We start from the raw sequence: 23,981 nt of genomic DNA on the forward strand, positions 1-23,981 counted from the left end.
CTCTGCGGGCTCAGCTAATGTGGGCTGCCTGAATGTGGCTGTGGTCAAATGGCGAGCCTGTCGGCAGCAGCATCACTCACCCCCCTTCTTGATTTCCCCCTGGTAGTGTCTGACGTGGGATCAGCTCAGGGCCTTGCCTTTCAGGGTGTCCCAGGCAGCGCTCTGTCTGCCATTTCTGAGGCGGTCCTCTGGCCTGCTGGTCGCAGCCTGGCATTAGGTGCCAAAAGGGGCGTGAAGCATGACCGTGAGCGCTCTGCGGCTTGGTCATCATGTGCCTTTCAGCACTGAAGAGCTCTGTGAGAAAGTTAGAATCCAAAAATGGAGCATTTCGTCAAAAACCCCGGTCCCCTTAATGGCTACCCTGCTACTCAACGCAGGGCACCTCTAAAAGCCATAGAACCTCCAAGCGTTTGCAGGCCTTCCTGTTTGCTTCACACGGCGGTTTCCCAAGTAAAAAATAATGCCTAGAATCCTTGTGTACTGTTTCAGGGTTTCTTTCCTTTTTCCTGTTGTCTTTCTGCACTTGTCTGCAGCCTGAGCACAAGTAGGGTGCTGGACAGTCCCTGGGCCCCACCTCAGGGCCCCCAGGGGCCTGCTGCATCAGCCGCTGGGGGCTTGGGCACGGTTTAAGTTAGGGTCATTGGGTCAGAGGCCTCCTCGCCGCCGCACCGTGTGTCGCCCCTGCCCGGCGCAGGGAGCCTCGTGGGAGAGGGCAGGCCTGGGCCGGAGCTACAGCCGCGTCTTCCTGCGAACTTCTGGCCCTTGGAAGGAAGCATTGTTTTTCATATCAAGGCTCAAGCACTTAAATTGCAAAATATTTCTGTTATTGCTTTTTAAATTAGTTTTTAGACATCCTTTTTTAAAAATTAGAGGTGGGATGGGATGAGTGAAAGCGAGAGTGCACGTTTGCTCAGATAAATCGCGGGCCCTGAGCGGCATGGGCTCCGGGAGAGTGCAAGGCAGGAGAGGCGGCAGGCAGAGGAATGTCAGCAAGCGGGGCTTTTTATGTAGCTATCAGCAGGTTCCTTAATGGTTTTATAACTGTAAATGCTGCCTGTGCACTACTGAGTGGGAGTAATGAGCATTAGTTAAAAGAGGCAAACGAAAAAAAAAAAAGTAAACCAAGACATTAAGTGCTTTTTTCGTCTCCCGGCTTTAAACAAGGCACTTTGCTGCAAACCAATGATCCTGCCATTTTTTTGCTAGGTTAATAAAAACAAGAAGTGGCGTGAGCTGGCAACCAACCTCAATGTTGGCACTTCAAGCAGCGCAGCGAGCTCCCTGAAAAAGCAGTATATTCAATACCTGTTTGCCTTCGAGTGCAAGATCGAGCGAGGGGAGGAGCCCCCGCCCGAAGTGTTCAGCGCTGCCGACACCAAGAAGCAGCCCAAGCTCCAGCCGCCCTCTCCTGGTAAGTGGGAGCGCTACAGCTGTGGCCCGGGAAGAGCCAGGGGCACCCCCCTCAGCTGGGGCTGGAGGCTCCACAGGCCCCTTCCGGGTTCCGAGAAGGCCGCTTAGTAATGCAGACCGAGAACATGGCATCTTTGAGCAAAGGGGCATTTTGCTTTGTTTTGTCTATTTCAGTGAGCCCCCACTGGCAGTGCTTAAGAGAATAGAGAGGGCATGTGCATCGTTCCCTTCCTGTTAGCACTTGGAAGGTACCGTTCTTTGGCCATACCTTATTTGGTCAGAGTAGACTTTGGAATTCCAAGCTGTACCCCTTTATTCCTTGTGCACGTATTTAAATATCCCATCTTATGTCAGACAAGCCCCCCCAGTAGCCTGTGCTTGTCCTTTCATACTACTGGAAAACGCCACCCTGCAGGCTTAACAGCCAGCTTCCACTAGCTCCTCCTCTCAGGGACACTCAGATTCGCACGTTAGCAAAGTGAAATTTGGACTTTGTTTTTAGTGTATTCAGCAAACTGTTAGGGTAACGCTCCATACAGCTGTATTTCTGAGACAGGGTAGTCCACTCAGCTTTGACCAAGAGGTCGGGAGCCTTAGGAATACTCCCTGGGAATAACAGTGGTTCACCTAAATTCTCATAAGCAAACCAAGTGAATGGTGCATGCGTGGCTGGAGACCCTGCCACTCTCTCAGTGCTCCTGCTGGCCTTTGTTCTGTTTTTTAGGGTGTCAGGTTTGAAATCGCTGAATCACTGTATTCTTATAAGTACAATATTAGACATGGGAAGAAATTTGCGTTATTCTTAGTTCTGGGTGTAATGTCCCTCACGTTCAGTCCAGCTGTTCTCTTGTCTGTTTCTGGCCATGTCAAAGCCGCACACTGTCCACATACAGGATGGGGCCAGTTGGCCTGTCACTTCCCATCACACAGGCTGTTCTGGGGTCAAATGGTCACCGTGAACGCCAGTACGTCTGGAGCACGTGCAGGGTGCCAGGCGCCTCTCCGAGTGCTTCATCACTTCATCTTCACATCCCCCTTATGCGCAGACACTGCTCTAAAGTCCGTGAGAAACCAAGGCTCCCGACATCTGAGTCACTGACTCGAAGTCACGCTGTCCACGAATAGACATACTGGGCTGTGGCCCCACGCACCCAGCTCTAGCATTATGCCTGTACCTACCATCTCCCCCGCCTGGATTTTAAATGGCTTTGGCACACGTAATAAGCTGTTTACACATAGAAGGTGGTACCTGTGAGCCACACAGAGCAGTTGTTTCCTTTTTAATCATTTCCTGTAGCTGCTGTCTAGATAGCAATACTAATACCTAAGGTCGCTAACCAAGGGCTCTCACATAAAGATGAGTACCTTTGGGGCGCAAAGTGCATTTGTAGTGAATCTCCTGGATATAGAGGATATAGATGTGTCAGTTCTAAAGACAAGTAGAAATCCTCCTCTCTAGCCCACCCTTAAAGACTTGAAGTCTTTGCCAGTTATGGTGTACCTTAAAATCTGTGAAATCTAATTTTAAAAATCTCACAACATTATATTCAGCTCAACAAGTAAAGCAAGCTGCCTGTGAAGAGCTCTGCAACCATTTTTTCAAAATAAAAACCCAGTGGGGTGTAGGGACCAAAGTGGCGTCGTCTGCAAAGATGTAAAGGCGTATTTTATTTGCCGGGAAAGAACTCGTGTCACCAAATGGTCTGCGCTCCTGCATGGAGTATAGCTCTCCCAGTGTGCACCAGCTTCAGTACAAGAAACCCTGCTGAGGTGTAGATGCTTCCGAAAGCACAGGGTCTGTTTTCTTAACAGTCCGCTCTTGCCTCTTTCCCTTTTTTTTAAATCACCATTTTTATGGCAATATTATCATTTGAACTGCACAAAAGTGCCGGATTGCAGGTACACTTGGGATAATCTTCTCAGTGGCCCAAATGGAGGCAAAGACCTATGAACAGGAAGCAGGGGAGGGAAAGCTCGGCCAGGTGGCCCCGAAGCCTCATGCGGGTGCACCAAGCCATGTTCTGGGCGCTGCTCAGCAAGACAGACACACGGACTGGCCACTGGGTAGCGAGTAACACCAGCCCCATAACCAAAACCCAGGCGTTTCCTCAGCATCCATGAATCAGTGGCTCTCTGATTTCATTAAGAAAAATGTCTCTGAAATGGTTTTCTTGTCAAAGAAAACGAAGTATTCCTAACCATTTGCCATGTCAGGATCTCATATACCACAAAATTTAAAAAAACTAATTGTCAGCAAAATTTGTATTCTTGGAAGTCAGTTTTTCCCATAAGAAGGTAGCTTATTCCTTACCAGCATGCGCAGGCAAACTGAACTACAAAGTTCTTGAGAAACATTCTGAAATGTTTTTTAAAATGGTCGCTCTGAACCAACCCCAGTCCTAGACCATTGGGCTCTGCTCACATTTGGAGTCAGCCATCTGGAGTCCAGTTCTGATTTGCAGTGGGGATCTGAACTTCAGGTCTGTCAGTCCCCAGGAGACACACCCCCTTTTTAGCCTTTGGGGCTGCATCCTTGTCTTCACTGTTGAGTGGCTGTTCGGTTTCTCAGGCCGGAGATCCAGGTTTCTGTCCTCCAGTGACTAGAGCAGGTCAGCGGAGGAAGGCTCCCAAGTGAGACCTGGACAAGGCCTGGGGGTACGGTTGCATCTCTGAGGTGCCAGTGCGGACCTCATTGTACTAAGCCTGTAAAAGTCAGTGGAGTTCTGATGAGCGCCCAGAGGCATCACCTCCCCAGGCGGCCTGGATGGCCTGCTGGAGCTGGGGGAGGCCTGGCCAGGAAGGGGAGAGGGGAGATAAGGAAGCTCCACTCAGTAAGTCTGTAACCAAAAACCCATCCATCTTTGCTGGCAGGTGGCTGACTGCATTTCTATTATTAGCTGACAGGTGATGTCACAAAACCTGTCATGGCTCCAACTAGGGAATCCTCAGTGGAAGATAAATGAGAAAGGAGTTGGGGTTATAAACAAAGGTGCCCTCTGGGTGACCCCTAGTCACTGCAGACCTGGGACACATCAGCTATTCTGCCTTCTCCCTACCCTGTGTCCTGCAAACCCACTGCCAGAACGAGGGCACCAGGTCTGTGCCGTGTAAATTATCTTCCCAGCTAGGAGTCTGGCGGTACAGTCTGAAGTGTGTGAATGTGCTTAACCTTCGGTAACCTTTCCATTGTTTACTTTCGAGTATACATTTGTAGCTTTTGGCAAAAGGTAGGGATATGCTAGAGAGTGTGCCAGCTTCAAGAGGTTGCATTCATTTTTTTCTTCCAGAAGGGAAGGAAAAAACACTGGCAAGGGGGAAGAGTTTTTTCCTTTTTTTTTATTAACTGTAAATGTGAATACTTACAAATAAGGGTCATCCTGAAATCACAGCTTCGTGAACCATGTTTCTGAGGAAGCTGTGTAGGCCACTGTGAAATCTGGTCCTTGATTTAAGAAGCAGGTTATCTCTCGGGCCAGCTTTGTGGAGCAGTCGTGTCTGTAGAATTATCTTTACATATTTATAGAACACTTTCCTTTTTTTTTAGTAATTATAATCTACTTTTTAAATGTGAACTTCCAGGGTTCCACCAAAATTTGGTTTATAAACAGGTATTAGTTTTTCTTTTGCAATATTTGTATCTGAAAAGACATCTTTGTTAAAAGCCAGTCTTCCCAGAGTCTCTGAGAACTTCCCTGACTCTACCTTCAGTCCCAAGCACCCCTGGGAGACAAGTGTACAGCATTCACAGCACCGCTGGCCAGTCATCAGTACTCATTCCTGAGCAGGCCAGGACCAGGGCTGGCCTGACCCCCCGGAGATGTCTGTGTTCACCAGAGGCTTTCTGAGTAAGAGCAGTAGACCCTTCCGCTTCTGATGCCTTCGTAGCACACTCTGTAGTCTCCATGGCTTGTTTAATTCAGTTTCCGCTAAAGTAAAATGTGGATGGTGGTAATGGCAGTGAGCCTTGAGACCCTACTAGGAAAGGAGCTGCATATAGAGAATAAGATACTCTTTCTTACAAGCACCCAGCAGCTCTGCCATTTGTGACTTAGTACTTACCGTAAACTGTAGGAGGGCAGGAATCTTTGTCTTGTCGTTTGGTGTGCTAGTGCATCCAGGCATAGAAAAGAGCCTACAATACAGGACACACATTATTTATTCAATAAGCATTTATTTAATTAATAAATGAGACCAGTATCTATTGAGCAGCTAACATGCTAAGGAACTACAATAGATGATGAAAAAGCAAGAAATGTTGTTTTTCCTATAAAAAAATTAAGGATCCCACTTACTTGAAAAGATCTCAGTTCTGAGCTCTGTTATACAGTGTAATGATAGTTAAAGCCATATCTTGGAACTCTGATAATGACATTCAAGAACTCCAAACTTACATTTTGTAATAACAAATCTGATTTCATAGCTCCAAAAATTACTGTTACTAATGACAGAGCATAGACACATCCGGACACTGAGAAGGTATTGAAATGACGCAAGGCTCATTAGGTTGTGTCATTGCTTTTCAACTTAAACGTTTCTCATTTCCCAAGACCTAGAACTAGATTTTCTAATTTCTTCTGGAACAGCACAATGGTCCATCAAATTGATACACCAAAATTTTCATCCAATTTTTTCCTTATTCTCAGACATTTAGATTATTATAAACAACATTGAAATAAACATTTTTCTCCCTAAAGCCTTCTTTATATTAGATTACTTTCTTGAGGTAAGTACCCAGGAAGGCAGTTACCCAGTCAAAAGGTGTAAACAGGTTTTAGGGGTTACAAATGAAGTATGTTGCCAAACAGATTATTTTAAAAAAAAAAAACTACTAATTTTCACTATAAACAATGTAAGAGCAACTAATTTTACTATATTGTTATCATAATAGATGTTACTATTCTAATAAGATGGTATCTTGTTTTCTCTCCTTTTTAAATCAGCAAGGATGAGCTTACTTGATAACCTCTAACTTTTTGCTCATTTTCTCTTGGTACTTCTACTATCAGCTAACTCAGGATCCCTACAAGGTCCACAGACCCCCCAGTCAACTGGCAGTAATTCAATGGCAGAGGTTCCGGGGGACCTGAAGCCACCTACACCAGCCTCCACCCCTCATGGACAGATGACCCCAATGCAAGGAGGAAGGTATGTTAAAAGGTCTCTGAGTCATACAAAATCAGATGAGTCTAGCTTTTAATTTTCTGAAGCAAATATTAAAGAGGGAAGACATGGTATTCCCTAGTAAGCTTGTAAGTGTTGATTATTACCACCTTTATTCGTGCAGTTTATTTTCAGTGGTTTTAGCATTTATAAATTTCAAGATTGGCTTGTTTTCTGAATGAGCATTTAGAGGTAACTCCTGCTATTTCATTAAACTTCTACTTTTCTCACCTCTTCAGAAGCAGTACAGTCAGTGTGCACGACCCATTCTCAGACGCCAGTGATTCATCGTTCCCAAAACGGAACTCCATGACTCCGAGCACCCCATACCAGCAGGGCATGAGCATGCCAGATGTGATGAGCAGGGTGCCCTACGAACCCAACAAGGACCCCTTTGGTGGAATGAGAAAAGGTAAATGCAGAGGGACTTCCACTCAGGCTTGGTCCAGAGGGCATTCTTTTCTCTGCCATCCCACCACCAGTTTGCTTATACGTGTGGGACACACTTGAGTCCCAGCTCCCCAACATACTAAATTATCAGCCTTGAGGAAATACCTAGTATCTGTGCCTCGGTTTCCTCATCTAGAAATTGGGATAATAATATGAGCTGCCATAAGGGTATCATGAGGATTAGTGGAGTTCATGCACAGAACACTCGTACCAGAGTGGCCAGCATGTGCAGTAAACACGCATGCTCTGAGTGCTGGCAGGCGGCATGCAGTTACTAGCCAGGGCTGGGCACAGGGCTGGGTAAATCAGGCATTCATCCCTGGTGGAGTTCACCATCTCTTAGGGGGAACAAACAAAATGTTAAACCACAAATATATAATTAAAGATGATAGTTGATGGAAAGAAGGAAACAAAAATGAAGAAAGGACACACAGATTAATGATACTGGTTGGAGGCAGTGGGAGGAGGGGACATCTCCTAGAGAGGGTGCCGGGAGGGCAGGGCTCTGGGATGTCAGTTACCTGCCGAGACCTGACCAATGAGGAGTTGGTCTGAGAAGAGCAGGGAGCAAGGGAGGCCTGTGGCAACACAGGGCTGGTGTGGAAGTGAGTGAGTAACTGGCCTGTGGGGACAGCATGGGAGGGAGCACTGTCATTGTCTGGGGAGAGGTGACGGTGGGAGCCAGACACCAGCAGCAGGGGCAGGAGAGGAAGCACCTGTTACCTCTTTTGCAGAGACTCTCAGGCAGTGCTGATGGAGCGAGCGTGGGGGTTAAGGGAGGAGCCGGGCGGGGATGACAGAGGGTGAAGGCACTGCTGCCTTAGCTGTGGAGAGTCGGGACAGGGAGCAGGTCATAAGGGAAGTAAAGGTTCACTGTCCTACCCGCCAGGTGGGCAGCTGGGCAATGAACAGGGTAGAGAAGGAAATCCAAAGCTGCCTTTGGCAGGTGCTGAGGTGGGTACGTGGTGGGATGTACGTCTGGAGCTGGGAAGACCATTGGAATGAGGAGTAATTTTGGAGATTAACTAAGGAGAGAAATGGTATCGACAACTGTGGGGTGGATGGTGGTCGGAAGTCCAGGCGAGTTCTGACCGACGTTAGCAAATACCCAAGCTGGTTTCCCCTTAAGCTTAAATCCCCAATGCTTACAGCTCTGAGATCATAGCCGCCTAAGCCTCTGCCCTTTCCGCCTCCTTGTGTGGCATACAAGCTCCAAGCGTTTTGTGCACTCTTCCGCATGCAGTTGGTCCATTGAAATTGAGGCATGATGTGTGGATATTATTGAAAAAATTACAGAAAAATAGTAATATTTTTATGCAAGTGTTTATTTCTGGGATCCCTTAAATAATAGTACTTGTGTCGTATTTAGATGTTTGGGATATAATTTCTAGACATACTGTGTCTTTAGAGAGAACCATGAAGCCCAAAGCCGTGGATTTCACAAGTATTATGGACCAATGAAAAATAAAAATAAATAATCTCAAATTTTTAAATATTGGGCATATGCCATTTAATTAACAAATAGACTATATTTCATATATAGTATTTCAGTTGTTCATTATGTAAAGCAAGGTAATCTATAATTTTTCCTTTCAAAAAGTTTGAGTGGCTTGTTCCAAGTAAAGATTTTGAAGAACATGCAGTAAATGCATAACCTCAGGAATTCAAAAGCTTCGTGAATGTTGGAGGTAGCCAGTGGTAGGAGATACTAGAAAGAACATTTTGTTAGGGCTGTTGGTGGTTGTATAATATTTTTAGACTGAAAAATATGGCAATAACATGGAAAAGATAATTGGTAATATTGGAATCTGGCTTTGGAAGTTATTGTGAACCATTCCAATACCCTATCTATGTGTTATATTGGACAGTGAGAGTTGTATTTCTTTTGTTGCCTGATGCCAACAGTTTTTCTTACTATGAGAGGTAATTGGGAGGTGGAGGAGGGATTTGGGATTACCTTGCTAGGCACTCGGTGGCTGTATGATGTGTTTTCAGCAACCATGTAAATGATACAGTGGCTCAGAGGGAAGCCCCATCTCACATTTCCAGTAGATTTCAGCTCACCAGCTACCTCACAACACTGGTATATTTAGTACCAAATTAAAGCAGATAAAAAACCCACAGGAAGCAGATTGTCTTGCAGCCCTATCCTGGTTACAAAGTTTTCCACTCCAGTTAACCTTGTTCTGTCGGTGGATGTGACGTACTCTGATTATCTGTTTAATGGCCAGCGTCCATGGGAACCGTGCTCTTAGCTACCCTGCTCTGACCTGTAGCTGGGGCACTAGGTGAAGAGGCAGCACTGAGATTTGGGAGCCCAGAGCTTCCTGTGCCCCACCGACCTGCCTTCCCCACCTGCTTACTTCATTCATCACTGATTGAGGGATGGGGTCGTTGCTTATAAGTGAACAATAAGTGAATATTTATATATTGTTAAAACTTAGGAGTATACTTTGAATGTCTATCAATATAGGTATTATATACACAGAGAACCCTGCCTATTCTTTTCCTTGCTCTAATAATGGATGGTTGTTGCATAATGTGTGGCTATTATAAACAATGATGCAGTGATTATTGAAGTACAGCTTTTTTTTTCACCCTTGTAAGAATGTTCTTGTGAAATACATTCCTAGAAGTAGAGTAAGTGAATCAAAGGATATGAACCCTTTATTAGGTACTGAGTAACTTCTTCTATATAACAAACTACCCCCAAACTTAGTGGCTTCAACCACACTTCCTTGTGTCTCACAGTTCTCTGTGGACAGGGCGGTTTTTTGCTCCGTGTATTGTCAGCTGAGACACTGAGGTGGCTGTCACCCCCTGGAAGCCTGAGTAAGGGCTCTACTGGAACTGGGATGCCCCTTGAGTGGCCGGTGTCACCTACAGGCTCTACTGGGAACTCACCCAGAGCCTCCTGCATAGGGCCTTTCCAAGGAACACCCCAGAAGGACTGGCCCCATTGCACGGGTTTGCAGCCCTCCACTGCATGGCACTTGCCAGGGCCCCAGCAGTCAAGGAGGCCACAATGCCAAGCCCAGCTCAGCGAGGAAGGGGCTTCACAGGCTGTGAATACCCGGGTCTGAGCTGCTTTGGACATCACCGAAATAGAGCTTACCGTGGCAGGTATTGACGAAAGTTATACCAGCTTAATACTCGAGAGTGCATAGGTCCTCACTGCCATACTAAGAATCATTATTATCAGTCATTTTAATATTTGCCAATTAGATTAGGATTGGGGGGAGGCCTCATAAGTTCTAACTTGAATTCTTTTGATTATTAATGAGGTCATCTATCTTTTCATATATTCATTGGCCCTTTATTTTTCTTTTTCTGTGAATGTCCATTTATGTGTTTTACCATTTTTAAATTTGGTCATCTTTTTTTCTTACTGATTTTTAAGAACTCTTTGTGTATTAGGGAATTAATTCTGATTCCCTTTAATTTCTGTCAATCAGTCTGTTTCTGCATCTATAAAAGTAACATCAAAACTGGTTCTACCACAGGTTCATTTGAGATCAAATAAGATAAAGTGTGTGAAAGCACATTGCAAAGCAAAATGCATCCTACCAGTATCAGGCTTCATCTACCAGCCTAACAAATCTTAACAGCTCGGAAATTTTAATCAGCTTTTGCCTCCTGTAACATGAAAGTAACCTTCATAGGATAAAGAAAGGTAGTAGTACTGTATGTCAATTAAGATTTGCATTAAAAATGTTTAATTTGCCTACAGGCTAGTTTCTGGGCTTGACCCAATTTCCTTCAGGCTCTCAGCTGATGCCAATTTGCATATCTGACCTAATTGCCACTCTGCCCCCTGATAGAAATAGTTGTATCTCATCCATTCTTGAGCTGTTCTTAACTCCCTGGTGATTTTCTTTATCCTAATTTTGGAGTGAGTCAGTGGATAGGTGTTTATGTTAAGGTATTCACTTTTTTCCTATAAGGGAAAAAGTTACATCTTTTTTTCACAATTGTTCGTGAAGTGGTGTTACCAACCTCATTTTATAGACAGAACTTAAACTCAGAAGTTTAGTAACCTACCCAAGTAAAGGCCTGTGCTTTTCTATATCACTGCATAACAAATCATCACAAACTTAGCAGCCTGAAATAGCGTGAATTTGCCATCTCAGGTCCTGCGGGCTCTCGGCCCGTGGTCTCCCACAGCAGCCGTCAAGGTGTCCACTGGCACTCGATCTCATCTGAGATCCAGGGCCCTCCTCTGAGCTTGTTGAGTTTGGCAGAATTTCATTCCTGGCAGTTGTGAGACTGAGGTCCTGTTGTCTTGTTGATGCCTCTGGGGGCTGCAGGAGGCCCCAGAGGCTAACACACAGCCCTTCCCACTGCATGGTGGGTGCTTCTGCACAGCCGCCAGGAGAGCTGCTGACATTTTCCCTCTCTGACCTCTAGATGCGGATTTAAAAGGCACACCTGGATAGTCGCCCTTTTGTCAAACTCGTAGTCAGCTAACAGTAACTTCATTATATCGGTGAAATCCCTTTCACCAGGTGATGTCCCATAATTATGCAGGTGACATCCCATCATATTCAGAGGTTCTACCTGCACTCGAGGGAGGGGCTCCTAGGAGGCATACTCGGTTGGGGGCGGGGCGCATCTTGGGAATTCCACCCCCACAGGACCCATCAAGAGTCGTCCTCTCTCTGCCGTCTGCAACAATACAAATAGTTGTAAGGATTACAGAAATGACTAGAAAGGGATGTCTGGGCCCTTTGGCTTTTGAAAATGCTTAATTTTGTGCCTGTTATTTAAAATACTGCAGTGCCTGGAAGTAGTGAGCCCTTTATGACCCAAGGACAGATGCCCACAAGCAGTATGCAGGACATGTATAACCAAAGCCCCTCCAGTGCCATGTCCGGGCTGGGCATGGGGCAGCGACAGCAGTTTCCCTATGGAGCCAGCTATGATCGAAGGTGAGTGTTTTCTAAAAAGGTGAGAGGATTTACTAGAAACTGTGTTCTACACACACACACACACACACACACACACTCAGAATGAGAAGGTCTTTGTCTCAGCAGCCAGGTTCAGCTGTGTTTCAGTAAGCAGTTGCCCAGGAGCACAGATAAGAAATATGCTGGGGCGGGGCTGGCCTGCCCAGAGACCTCTTCTGTGAACTCAGGAGCTGGGCCGTCCAGCACCAGATGCCCTGTGGAGGCAGCCCCCAGCCTCCACGAGAACCAGGTTTCCCTCCCCTCCACGCCTCCTTCCCACCTGCGTTTCCTCCTTGGGGCATGTCTGCGCAGGGGCGGCCACACGGCTATCAGCGGACTCTGCTCTCAGGAAGGTTTTCCCAGCACTGTTTCCTATGCCCATTTACACAGAGAGAATACTTGGCTTCTTAAAAACATCTCTGAGAAAAGCCACAGTGTAGTCTTTTTTCAGGATGCTTCTTTGCAAGGTGGCATCTTGACATTAAAATGCCAAGTTACGTGGCAGGATTGACCCATATTTTTAATAAGATCAAAGGAGAGCCATTGAATGTCTCCCAGAGGTCATCGAAAGCTGCTCCCTAAAACAGGGGCCTAGGGTAGAATTCTTTTTTGGAGAAGACCTCTTACCAACACCCCTGCCCTTAGTACGCCCACGTGCTGCAGCATAGTAAAAGGGCTTCCCTGGTATAATACAAAGGGAAAAAAGTTTGGAAAAATCACTGTTTTGCCACATAAGGATTTTTTTTTCTGGCATTCTCCCTGAGCCTGGTTCTTGAGGTTGCATAGCCATCACATGCTCAGAGTGGTAGGTGCTTTCAGATAGACTGAAGAGCCTAGGCCTCTGATTCCTACCCTGGTCCTGAGTGCTCGGTGTTCATGTGTGATGTCTCCAGCAATCAGTTAACTACTGCTGGTGTTCAGTTTACTGGATCCGGGATTTCACTTGTTTTTGAGGGTCCAGGGAAAGCTTTTTGGGAGGGCTGATGAGATTAGGAGGAACCCAAGCAAATATACTTTTCTATTTCCTCTAGAATGCTTTCTAGAGCATTGCATGGCCTAGGTTTAAAGGTTAGTTTGGCTCTGCCACAGTAGGGCTTACCTCATTAAGTTTTCTTTCCTGGAATACATTACCTGTTCAGCTAAAATTTTATCTATGTCAGTTATGTTTCTGTCCTAAAGTTAGCTTCCTACTAGATGTCAATATTGTTATCAAAAACATCCCCTGTATTTGTTTTGCATGTGGTAATTCTAAAATTTATTTAGGAATATATTCAGTCCAAGTGTTCTCTTTCTTACAGAATACTAACTATACTAAGCCAACCAGTTTATTTTTTAAAATTTCATATCTGTTGCTCTTCTAAACATGCTATTCTTATGGTATTCTTATGGTATAATTTCTCAATATAGCAGCAGCTGAAAAATCAATGTATTTTCATTCCCATTTAAAAATTTAACAGTTCATTTAAATCATCCCTTTATTCTTTTCTGTAGCCTCTAAGGGTCATTGGACTTTAAAATTTTGAGTAGTTATATTACTAGTTAACTCAGTATCATTTGGATTCATTTTGAAGTGTGTCTTTAAAAAGTTGAGCATTTTATATTCATGAGAAAGAAATAAATAGCATTTCCCTCATCATTGATTATATGTCTATGTTGGTACTTTTAGAAATGCTGCTTTGACTGGCAGATTCGTTTTGTTGTTCTCTGCTTTCATTAATACCTCATATCTAATGTTCCTGACACTCCCCGGGACGCCTCAGTGGCTGGGCGGGGCCTCTGCTCAAAGGCAGAGGGTGCAGCCTGTCCCGCGGGACTCCTCTGGCACCTGCAGCCGGAGATGGGCAGCGTTCCCATGGTGGTGCTGTCATCCCTTCTGCTCAGAGAAGTGCTGCTGCTTTTCCGCCTGCCTCTGTTGGAGGGTGTGAAGCAGAAGCTGTTCAGGGGTGCGGAGTTTCCAGACATGGGCTGTTCATTTCTCTCATGGCCTGGGGTCCTTGGTCAGTGAAGTATTCTTTGAATGCCTCGTTCTAGACATGAGCCTTACGGGCAGCAGTACGCAAGCCAAGGCCCGCCCTCAGGACAGCCGCCGTATGGAGGACACCAGCCCGGCCTGTACCCGCAGCAGCCGGTGAGTTGGCACACAGGCGGGCATCTGTGCTTCCTGCTTGAAGCTCAAACTTGGTTTAGTTCTGAAAAGTTTTAGGAAGTACAGCAAAAATGATGAGCATTCATTGAGCTTTGTTTATGCTGGAAAATAGCGTTAGGATTTTGAAATCAGCAAATTAAAAATAGCTGTTGATACATGGTCTCCTGAAACAAATATAACATGTTGTAAGAAGTTAAGGACATTCCTCCTTGTAAATAATAACAAACCCAAGTTAGGTAAATTTTAAAGTCTTGTGTGCGTATTGTATCAAATGCCATTTTAGAACAGAAATTTGTCAATAAGGTTTTAAAGAGGATATGTAGAAAAAACAACTTAAAATATTATATACTAATAGTGAAAGTCACATGGCTCTTTAAAAATAAACCATACAAATGACCATAAAAAATAAGCCCAAAATTAGTGCCCATGTACTTTGGCTGTATGGGTGGGTTTATGCAGCACTTGCAGCTCGTTGCAGTTCCCACTACCCATACACAGAATTGCACATCATGCTGTGGCTTTTCAGACACAGGAATTTGCTATTTCTAAACAACTTTTGAGGTCTAAGACCTCTTGGAAAATGGAGGGGGTTTTAAACATTAATTTTACTAGAGCATGTATGTACAGTGAATTGTATTATTAAACCAACTGACCTTAAACAATTTTCAAGTAAAGTGAAAGAATGCTGATTAACACATCAGCACCTCACTCACATCAGAAGGTACCCCACCCTGGTCGAATGCTGGTACCTGCACTGTCCCCAGGAGGAGAGCTCAGTAACAGCTGCACCAGCTGTCCTTAGAGACTGAGGCCAACAAGGCTTTCCTGGGCATGTGACCTGGGAAGGCTGGGTGTCAGGTAGCCTGAGGCCAGTCTGAGAAGCCAGGTCCATGTGGAGGCATTTCTGCAAAGGCCTAAGAAATCTGTTCAGTCAGGAACCTTCCAGAATGGCCCTAAGGATGCTCAGCCCATTCCCGTGTGAGCTGCCCTTCCACCCACCCAGGTCATCATGGGGCAACCAGGGCCCCGTCCTTACGGCCTATGTGGCAGTCACCAACGCTGTACTCCCCCAGTATTGCAGCCCTGGGAATTACCAGCAAAAGAGAAGGCTTTTTTTCCCCACAGAAAATTTCAAGCATGTGAAAACAAACTTTGGAAGCCCTCTTCAGAGAGCATGAGGCTGTATTAAATAATACTGACACTGAAATACGGTCCCTAAGTCGTTAGCTGTTAGTTGTCATTGGCGCTTCCCATATTCGTTTTGAATTGAGCATTCCACCAGGTAATAACTATTTTGCATAATTTAAGTGTGTGATTACACCTGTAAAAGCACATCAGTATGATTTGCCTTTATGTGAGTTTCAGAATTACAAACGCCATATGGACGGCATGTACGGGCCGCCAGCCAAACGCCATGAGGGAGACATGTACAGCATGCAGTATGGCAGCCAGCAGCAGCAGGAGATGTTCAACCAGTACGGCAGCTCTTACTCCGGGCCAGACCGGAGGCCCGTGCAGGGGCAGTACCCGTACCCCTACAACAGAGAGCGGATGCAGGGCCCCGGGCAGATGCAGCCACACGCCATCCCGCCACAGATGCTGGGCGGCCCCATGCCGGCGTCCTCCAGCGAGGGGCCACAGCAGAGTATGTGGGCAGCGCGCAATGACATGCCTTACCCCTACCAGAACAGGCAGGGCCCCGGCGGCCCCGCGCAGGCACCTCCTTATCCAGGCATGAGCCGCACGGATGACATGATGGTACCTGATCAAAGGATCAATCACGAGAGCCAGTGGCCTTCTCATGTCAGCCAGCGTCAGCCTTACATGTCCTCTTCAGCCTCCATGCAGCCCATCACGCGCCCGCCTCAGTCATCCTACCCGACGGCACCGTCACTGCCAAACCACATCTCCCGAGCGCCCAGCCCCGCCTCCTTTCAGCGCTCCCTGGAGAGCCGTATGTCTCCAAGCAAGTCTCCCTTCCTGCCCTCGATGAAGATGCAGAAGGTCATGCCCACCGTCCCCGCAGCCCAGGTCGCAGGGCCGCCCCCCCAGCCGCCCCCGATCAGAAGGGAGATCACCTTTCCTCCAGGTTCAGTGGAAGCATCACAGCCAGTCCTGAAACAAAGGCGAAAGATTACCTCAAAAGATATCGGTAAGCACCCCCAATGTTTGTTCCTGAAGTGAATTCCCGGTGGGATCTAGACTCGTAGTTTTAGTTTAGATGGAGTTCCCGTTAATCTCAAAGGGATCGGTTCTCAGGACTGCCCACTATCAGGGGCATGTTTTTTTGTACAGGAGGAATAGTCGGAAACCGCTAATGTGAATTAAGAAACAGTGCCAGAGAGGAGAACGAATTAAAATGGTATTTTTACATCTGAGTTATTTGTGTGAGAGAGCAGAGCTCCGGGTGAGAGACCAGGGACTCCTTGGCAACCGCACACCACGTTTTGGGCCTAAAGATTTGACCTTAACTATGCCCCGAATCCCGCAGTTGGTGCTTAACAGAACAGCCGTGAGGCTAATGAAACCCTGAGGTGGCCTGAGAAATTTTGAAGGGAAGCCACTCTGTAGTTCTGGTAAGAACATACCAACAGTGAATTTCCCTGGGAAAAAGTAGAAGCATGAGTATGAAATGTAGTTAGATACATGATGGGCTATATGGGCTTTGACATGATGAATAGAATTTGATATGATAAATGAATAGAAAAGCACAGGTAGCTGTGGCCCGAGGAGCCGTTTCAGTTGAACGCTGACGTTGCCTGTTCATCCTGGTTGGGATGCTCTGAATACCAGTCAGAGTTTGGAATATCTGGAGCACACACAGTATTTCTACATTATTTTTGACATACTTTTAGTACAGCAAAGGGAATTATAGATCTTGACTCCACAATGAACTTTTTTTTATGGAGAATCCCAGAATCACTTGATTTTACATCATTTACAGTAATTAGAAAATAAAGATATTAAATTATAGACATTAAAGAAGTTTTCAATCTTTAGTAAATGATCTAAATCTCCTTAAGGAGATATATATTGAAGACATTAGGGAGGTGAGTATAATAGGAAGTGAGGGGTTGGAAATCAAGGAGTTTTGCAGAGAAAGGAGTGGAGCGCTGGAGGCAGGAAAGGGACAGACAGACACCAGGCACCATTTTATAAATGGAAAAACACGTGTAAAAATGTACACGTTTGTGTGTATGTTTTAAAAAATAAATACATTTAAATTTGTATAAGATTTCGTAGTACATGTTACACCAGCATTTTGTCTTCAGCCTTGGGAAATGTATGCTCCTTAATTTAAACAGTGTACTTTTTTATGATAAAAGTAGTATGTGCCTATCTTAGAAAGTATGGATGGTAGGTGAAATTAAAATTTAATTCATAAATGAATTAAAATCAACGTCACCCCCGCCTGTGCGCTCACCATTGGCATTGCTGTTGGGCCGGGACTGCGGCTGAGGCTGGGGTGCGCTCTGCTGGCCCGGAGCTGCCCTCGCCACGCACTGCTGCGGGTTTCCTGGGACAGCTGCCCTTGAAATCGCAGGCACACGATAGGCCCCTTCTCCTGACAACGTCCTGTGGCAAAGCTTGCAGATTTCTTTATCTAATCATCCTGCCTTCAGTAGCAGGAATGTGGCAGACAGAAGTGCAGCCCTTTCCCAGCCCCATCCTCAGGCCACGCTCTTGAAAAATCCCAGCCATCAAAGCACTCCTGCCTGTCCTCAGCATGTTCTGAGGGCAAGGCACTCAGGTAGACGTGTGCAGATGGGAAAATTAAGACTCTAGGAGTTCAGTTTTGTTAAGGTCCTGCATATTTGCCAGCCTTCTGAAGATGCTGCCTTTCAGACATTTGGGGATGGAGCAGACACAAGAAGGCAAATACCATTTTTTGATTTTACTCAATTGCTAAAACTTGGATGCATCATCACAGACTGTATTAGGGGCTAAAGAAATAAACCAGACATGAGGAAGGACCACTTGTGCTTGACTGCTCCCACTCCTAGAATTACTGGGGCTCATATTTAACCAGCAAAGCAGAGAGATCTCAAAGAGTACAAGCCTCTTAGTAATAAGCTGCCTCCTCCATTTAAAGTGTGGCAATGGTCACTTTAACTATTCCTTAGGACGTTTGTTTAAATCTGTGTTTAACTGGACAATCTACTTTTTTCTTACTCTTCTGTTATTTTCTATTCTCTCACGCATAGTATTAATACTAATCATGGTGCTGTTCTCTCCCGTTTTCAGTTACTCCCGAGGCCTGGCGTGTAATGATGTCCCTTAAGTCAGGGCTTTTGGCTGAAAGTACTTGGGCTTTGGACACTATTAACATTCTTCTATATGATGACAGCACTGTCGCTACTTTCAATCTTTCCCAGGTAAGCCAGCACCAGTCCATCTGAGGACCAAATTATCTAAGAAAATTCAGTAGCCATAATGCTGGAAGTAATGCTGAAGGTAATTAGCTCCCAGCGTCTCATGTGTTTCATCACTGCATTTGTGAGCCGACATCAGTCAGTGTGTAGTTGTCTGAGAATTTAGTCTAGAATAATAATTTGTTTCAGGCTTTAGCATAAATACACACATACCTGCATTTCTCATAGAAAACAGTGATCGTGTGTGTGTGTAACAGATGATGATAGAACTAAATTATTGTTTAGAATGAATATTAGCAGGTCAATGGGAATTAACACAAATGTGACATTAAGTTATAGCTGTGGTCAATGTTGAATATGGCATAGCTTCTCAGAGGACGTTGCCCTGCTTTCCGGGGGCACCTAACATCTTTTTAATAAAGAGGAAGTCTTACATTCTAGAGAGCGTATAAGATGGGGTGTGTGTGTGTGTGTGTGTACACACGTAAGTTGAGAGAACTGTTTAATGAACCTCCCACATACCCATCACTTAGCTGAAATACTTAGGAACTCATGGCCAAACTTGTTTCATAGTTCCCCCCATCTCTGCCTCTCTCCAGGTTATTTTGAAGCAGTTGTTTAAAAGCCTCCTACTTTATAACTGTACTTCAATATAAATAACATACATACATACCTATACTTTTAATGAGCTTAAAACTCACCTTTGTTCCACACTAGGCTTAAAGTAGCTTCCAGCATAATCACAGAAGAGAGAAGGGGAGCTGGGGGTTAGGAAAAATGCCCAAGAGTTGACTGGGCTGCCAACTTTTAAAGAAACATTACAAACAAAAATGAGAAAAGATGATTTTCCCTACTGTGTATGAACAACTCTCTGCCTTTGGTGAAAAATCCAGAATATCTAATTCCCTTGCTTCTATAGAAACAGAACCAGAATCTTCTACTTCCTCTTTATTCCCTCATTTGAGTCCCTGTTATAGCCCTGAAAGGCAATTTTTCAGTTGATAGGAAGTGTATTAATATGGTCATAAACATTGCATGAAGTCCATTCTAACAGAAAATAAGTATTAAAAAAAGTTATACTGCCTATAATAAAGTAATTAACTTTCACCCTTATGAACTGCTGTTCACACATTTTCACACCAGGACTGCTTTAGCAGCTTGCCCTTTTCCCCTGCACTGGGGCATAAGAGGACTTTAAGGAGAAGAGGGGGACACCCAGACCTCCACTTGAAAAACTGTGCCTTTGTGTCCTCAAAACAAGTACTGCGTGGTCAGTGCTGGGGTTTTGCCTTACTTCTTAATAACTGTTGGAAGCCCACATTCAGGAAACTGAGGGCAGGACATACAAGGATGGTTGACCTTCAGAAGGCCTGTCAGGAAAGGATCGTTTCTATCAGGCACTTACCCTTTATCATCCCTAACAAGGGGAGGGAGCTGGGGAGGGGCAGCTGGGCAGTTGCTACTCATGGAGTTTGTTGTTTCTCTTGATACATTTTGCTTAAAGGAAACAACTGGTTCTCATAGTAGCTTTTGTCTTTCAGCCAGAGTTGTGATAACTGAAATGTAAAATTGCATCCTATAAAGCATTCTAATTCATTTATCAGGGACTAAATTGATTCGCTTTTAATTTTCCATGTTTATGAGCTACTGCATTGCTGAGATTATCCTCTCCCAAAGATATATGAAGAATGTAAATTAGAGTAACCTGTGGCACCTGAGACAAAAATAGCCATAAAATCCTAAGAATATCCATAAAAACCCAGGCAAGCAAGTCCCAGATAAATAATAGAGGAGAACAGACTCACTTTGCATGAATGAGTCTATAAAGCACATGTTCCCACTCTTCCAAAAAGGAGCGCATAGTATCTAAATGAGGAGCACAGACGAAGAACAGTGAAGCTCTCCTCACTGACAGTATTGGAAATACGAAAATAGCAAGTGAGTGTTCAAGTTAATAGTGCAGTAAAGCAAGTGGCGAAAAAGGGAATGAGCGTGGGTTCGATTGACGGTGTCCGTTGAGGGAAGGTAGTTCTGACCGATGCGCAGTTTCTTGTGGCCTCGCCCAGTGGGAGTGCAGACGTGGGAATCATGTATCGCTGGCGGTCAGGGTTTTTATCCTTCTCGGTCACCTCTGATGTCATGATATTGTGCCTGTTCTCGCTCTTGCCCTCCCTCTCTAGTTGTCCGGATTTCTCGAACTTTTAGTAGAGTACTTTAGAAAATGCCTGATTGACATTTTTGGAATTCTTATGGAATATGAAGTGGGAGACCCCAGCCAAAAAGCACTTGATCACAATGCAGTGAAGAAAGATCACGGCTGGTCCTTGGCCGACGACTCGGGGAAGGAGGACGAAGATGCTGAATGTACTGATGCCGAGGAGGAGGAGGACGAGGACGAGGAGGAGGCCGGTGGGAAGGCAGAGGGTGAGGATAAGAGCAGCATGGCCTTGCCCACCCCCGACGCCGTGGCATATCCGAAGGAGAGGCCCAGGCAAGCTAGTAAGTTCGACAAGCTGCCGATAAAGATCGTCAGAAAGAACAACCTGTTTGTGGTGGACCGGTCCAACAGACTGGGCCGCGTCCAGGAGTTCAACAGCGGGCTTCTGCACTGGCAGCTTGGAGGGGGGGACACCACTGAGCACATCCAGACTCACTTTGAGAGCAAGATGGAGATCCCTCCCCGCAGGCGCCCCTCTCCCCCTTCGGGCTCCACAGGCAGAAAGAAAGAGCAGGACGGAAAAGGCGATTGCGAAGAGCAGCAAGAGAAAAGCATCATTGCGACCATTGATGACGTCCTGTCTGCTCGGCCAGGGGCCCTGCCCGAAGAGGCGAACCCCGGCACCCAGGCCGAGAGCAGCAAGTTTCCCTTCGGTATACATCAAGCCAAAAGCCACCGAAACATCAAGCTGCTGGAGGACGAGCCGCGGAGCCGAGACGAGACTCCCCTCTGCACCATCGCGCACTGGCAGGATTCTCTGGCCAAGCGCTGTATCTGTGTGTCAAATATTGTCCGTAGCTTGTCGTTTGTGCCTGGCAATGACGCTGAAATGTCCAAACATCCAGGCTTGGTGCTGATCCTGGGAAAGCTGATTCTTCTTCACCATGAGCATCCGGAGAGAAAACGAGCACCGCAGACCTATGAGAAAGAGGAGGCTGAGGACAAAGGGGTGGCCTGCAGCAAGGAGGAGTGGTGGTGGGACTGCCTCGAGGTCTTAAGGGATAACACGCTGGTCACGTTAGCCAACATTTCTGGGCAGCTAGACTTGTCTGCTTACACGGAAAGCATCTGCTTGCCCATCCTGGATGGCTTGCTGCACTGGATGGTGTGCCCGTCTGCAGAGGCACAGGACCCCTTTCCAACCGTGGGGCCCAATTCTGTCCTGTCACCTCAGAGACTCGTGCTGGAGACCCTCTGTAAACTCAGTATCCAGGACAACAATGTGGACCTGATCTTGGCCACGCCTCCATTTAGTCGTCAGGAGAAATTCTATGCTACGTTAGTTAGGTACGTTGGGGATCGCAAAAACCCAGTCTGTCGAGAAATGTCCATGGCGCTTTTATCGAACCTTGCCCAAGGGGATGCGCTGGCAGCTAGGGCAATAGCTGTGCAGAAGGGAAGCATTGGAAACTTGATAAGCTTTCTAGAGGATGGGGTCACGATGGCGCAGTATCAACAGAGCCAGCATAACCTCATGCACATGCAGCCCCCCCCGCTAGAGCCACCAAGCGTGGACATGATGTGCAGGGCGGCCAAGGCTCTGTTGGCCATGGCCCGAGTGGATGAGAACCGCTCGGAATTCCTTCTGCACGAGGGCCGATTGCTGGATATCTCAATATCGGCCGTCCTGAACTCTCTGGTTGCGTCTGTCATCTGTGATGTACTGTTTCAGATCGGGCAGTTATGACATCAGTGAGAAGGCAGCATGTGTGAGTGAAGACTTAGAGGCTCCCGTATAACTGGCTGTTTTCTGTTCTTGTTTATCCAGCATAGGAAGAAGGAAAAGAAAATCTTTGCTCCTCTGCCCCATTCACTATTTACCAATTGGGAATTAAAGAAATAATTAATTCGAACAGTTATGAAATTAATATTTGCTGTCTGTGTGTATAAGTACATGCTTTTGGGTTAATTTTATTTTTAACCAAAGTTACTGTCTAGTGCATTCAAAGGTCACTTTTTGTTTTTCACACATTTTCTTTTTTAACATTCTTTTCTATGTTGTATTGCATTTTTGGGGGAAGCAAATTGACTTTAAAGAAAAAAATTGTGGCAAAAGATGCTAAGATGGGAAAATTTCACCACACTGAGGCAGAAAGGTGAAAATTTAACAATTTCCTAGGCATGTTATTCTTCAGATAATGAAAAAATAAAAACTGTATCCCATCTCCCAAAGCTCTGTGCAATAGAAACTTCTAGAGATGTAGGTGTAGGGGCTCAAGGAGGTGTGTCAGTCAGTAGTCAGACTATGAAGTGATACCGGTTTCTCCACAAGAAAATGGTTAAATTAGGCTAGAAGCAGAATATGTTTGTTTACGATTGAAAATACATACCTGACAATGATCTATGGAAATTGCTTCCTCACCACTATGGTCATGTCTGCTGTCTGTCGTTTGACCTTCCACATGACAGTTCTTCACAATTCCTTTAATCATTTTTTAAATATTTTTTTTACTGCCTATGGGCTGTGATGTATATAGAAGTTGTACATTAAACATACCCTCATTTTTTTTCTTTTTTTTTTCTTTTTTTTTTTTTTAGTACAAAGTTTTTAGTTTCTTTTTCATGATGTGGTAACTACAAAGTGATGGTAGATTTAAATAATTTTTTATTTTTATTTTATATATTTTTTCATTAGGGCCATATCTCCAAAAAAACAAAAAAAATACAAAAAATACAAAAAAACAAAAAACAAAAAAGAGGGTAATGTACAAGTTTCTGTATGTATAAAGTCATGCTCTATTTCAGGAGAGCAGCTGATCACACAATTTCCTTCACGAATCAAGGTGTGGAAATGGTTACATATGAATTGATTTAGAAAATGGTTACCAGTACAGACAAAAAAGAAAAAATAAACCTAAAAGGAAGAAACACAACTTCAAAGATTTTTCAGTGACAAGAATCCACATTTGTATTTCAAGATAATGTAGTTTAAAAAAAAAAAAGAAAAACTTGATGTAAATTCCTCCTTTTCCTCTGGCTTAATGAATATCATTTATTCAATATAAATCTTTATATGTTCCACATGTTAAGAATAAATGTACATTAAATCTTGTTAAGCACTGTGATGGGTGTTCTTGAATACTGTTCTAGTTTCCTTAAAGTGGTTCCATAGTAACCATATTATTTACAAGAAATAGGGGAGCTATAACCTTGTACTAACATAGTCCCTCATCATGAAACCCTGAGGTTGGGAGGGACCTGTAGGGGTTACCTACTTCAGAGTGGGGAGCAACAGTTTGATTTTCTCAAATTACTTAGCTGATCAGTCTTTGTTGGAA

The 23,981-nt window shown here is 45.0% G+C and overlaps 1 protein-coding gene across 8 annotated transcripts in view; it reads left to right on the forward strand.

Moving 5' to 3' along the window:
- ARID1B (AT-rich interaction domain 1B) overlaps positions 1–23,765 on the forward strand; it is a 411,155-nt gene extending 387,390 nt beyond the window's left edge. For 4 of the 8 annotated variants that reach the window (XM_073219809.1, XM_073219814.1, XM_073219812.1 and 1 more), the window contains 8 exons: positions 1,207–1,411; positions 6,417–6,555; positions 6,810–6,982; positions 11,798–11,948; positions 13,998–14,094; positions 15,472–16,264; positions 18,358–18,488; positions 20,666–23,765. In XM_073219809.1, coding sequence (XP_073075910.1) covers positions 1,207–1,411; positions 6,417–6,555; positions 6,810–6,982; positions 11,798–11,948; positions 13,998–14,094; positions 15,472–16,264; positions 18,358–18,488; positions 20,666–22,390 — 3,414 coding nt within the window. In that variant the 3' untranslated portion in view covers positions 22,391–23,765. The remainder of the gene's footprint in view (positions 1–1,206; positions 1,412–6,416; positions 6,556–6,809; positions 6,983–11,797; positions 11,949–13,997; positions 14,095–15,471; positions 16,265–18,357; positions 18,489–20,665) is intronic. The other 4 variants (XM_073219810.1, XM_073219815.1, XM_073219816.1 and 1 more) reach the window with 1 other exon arrangement.
- Positions 23,766–23,981: the final 216 nt, after the last annotated feature.

This window comes from Manis javanica, chromosome 13 (assembly GCF_040802235.1).
Source record: "Manis javanica isolate MJ-LG chromosome 13, MJ_LKY, whole genome shotgun sequence".
NCBI classification, from domain to species: Eukaryota; Metazoa; Chordata; class Mammalia; order Pholidota; family Manidae; genus Manis; species Manis javanica.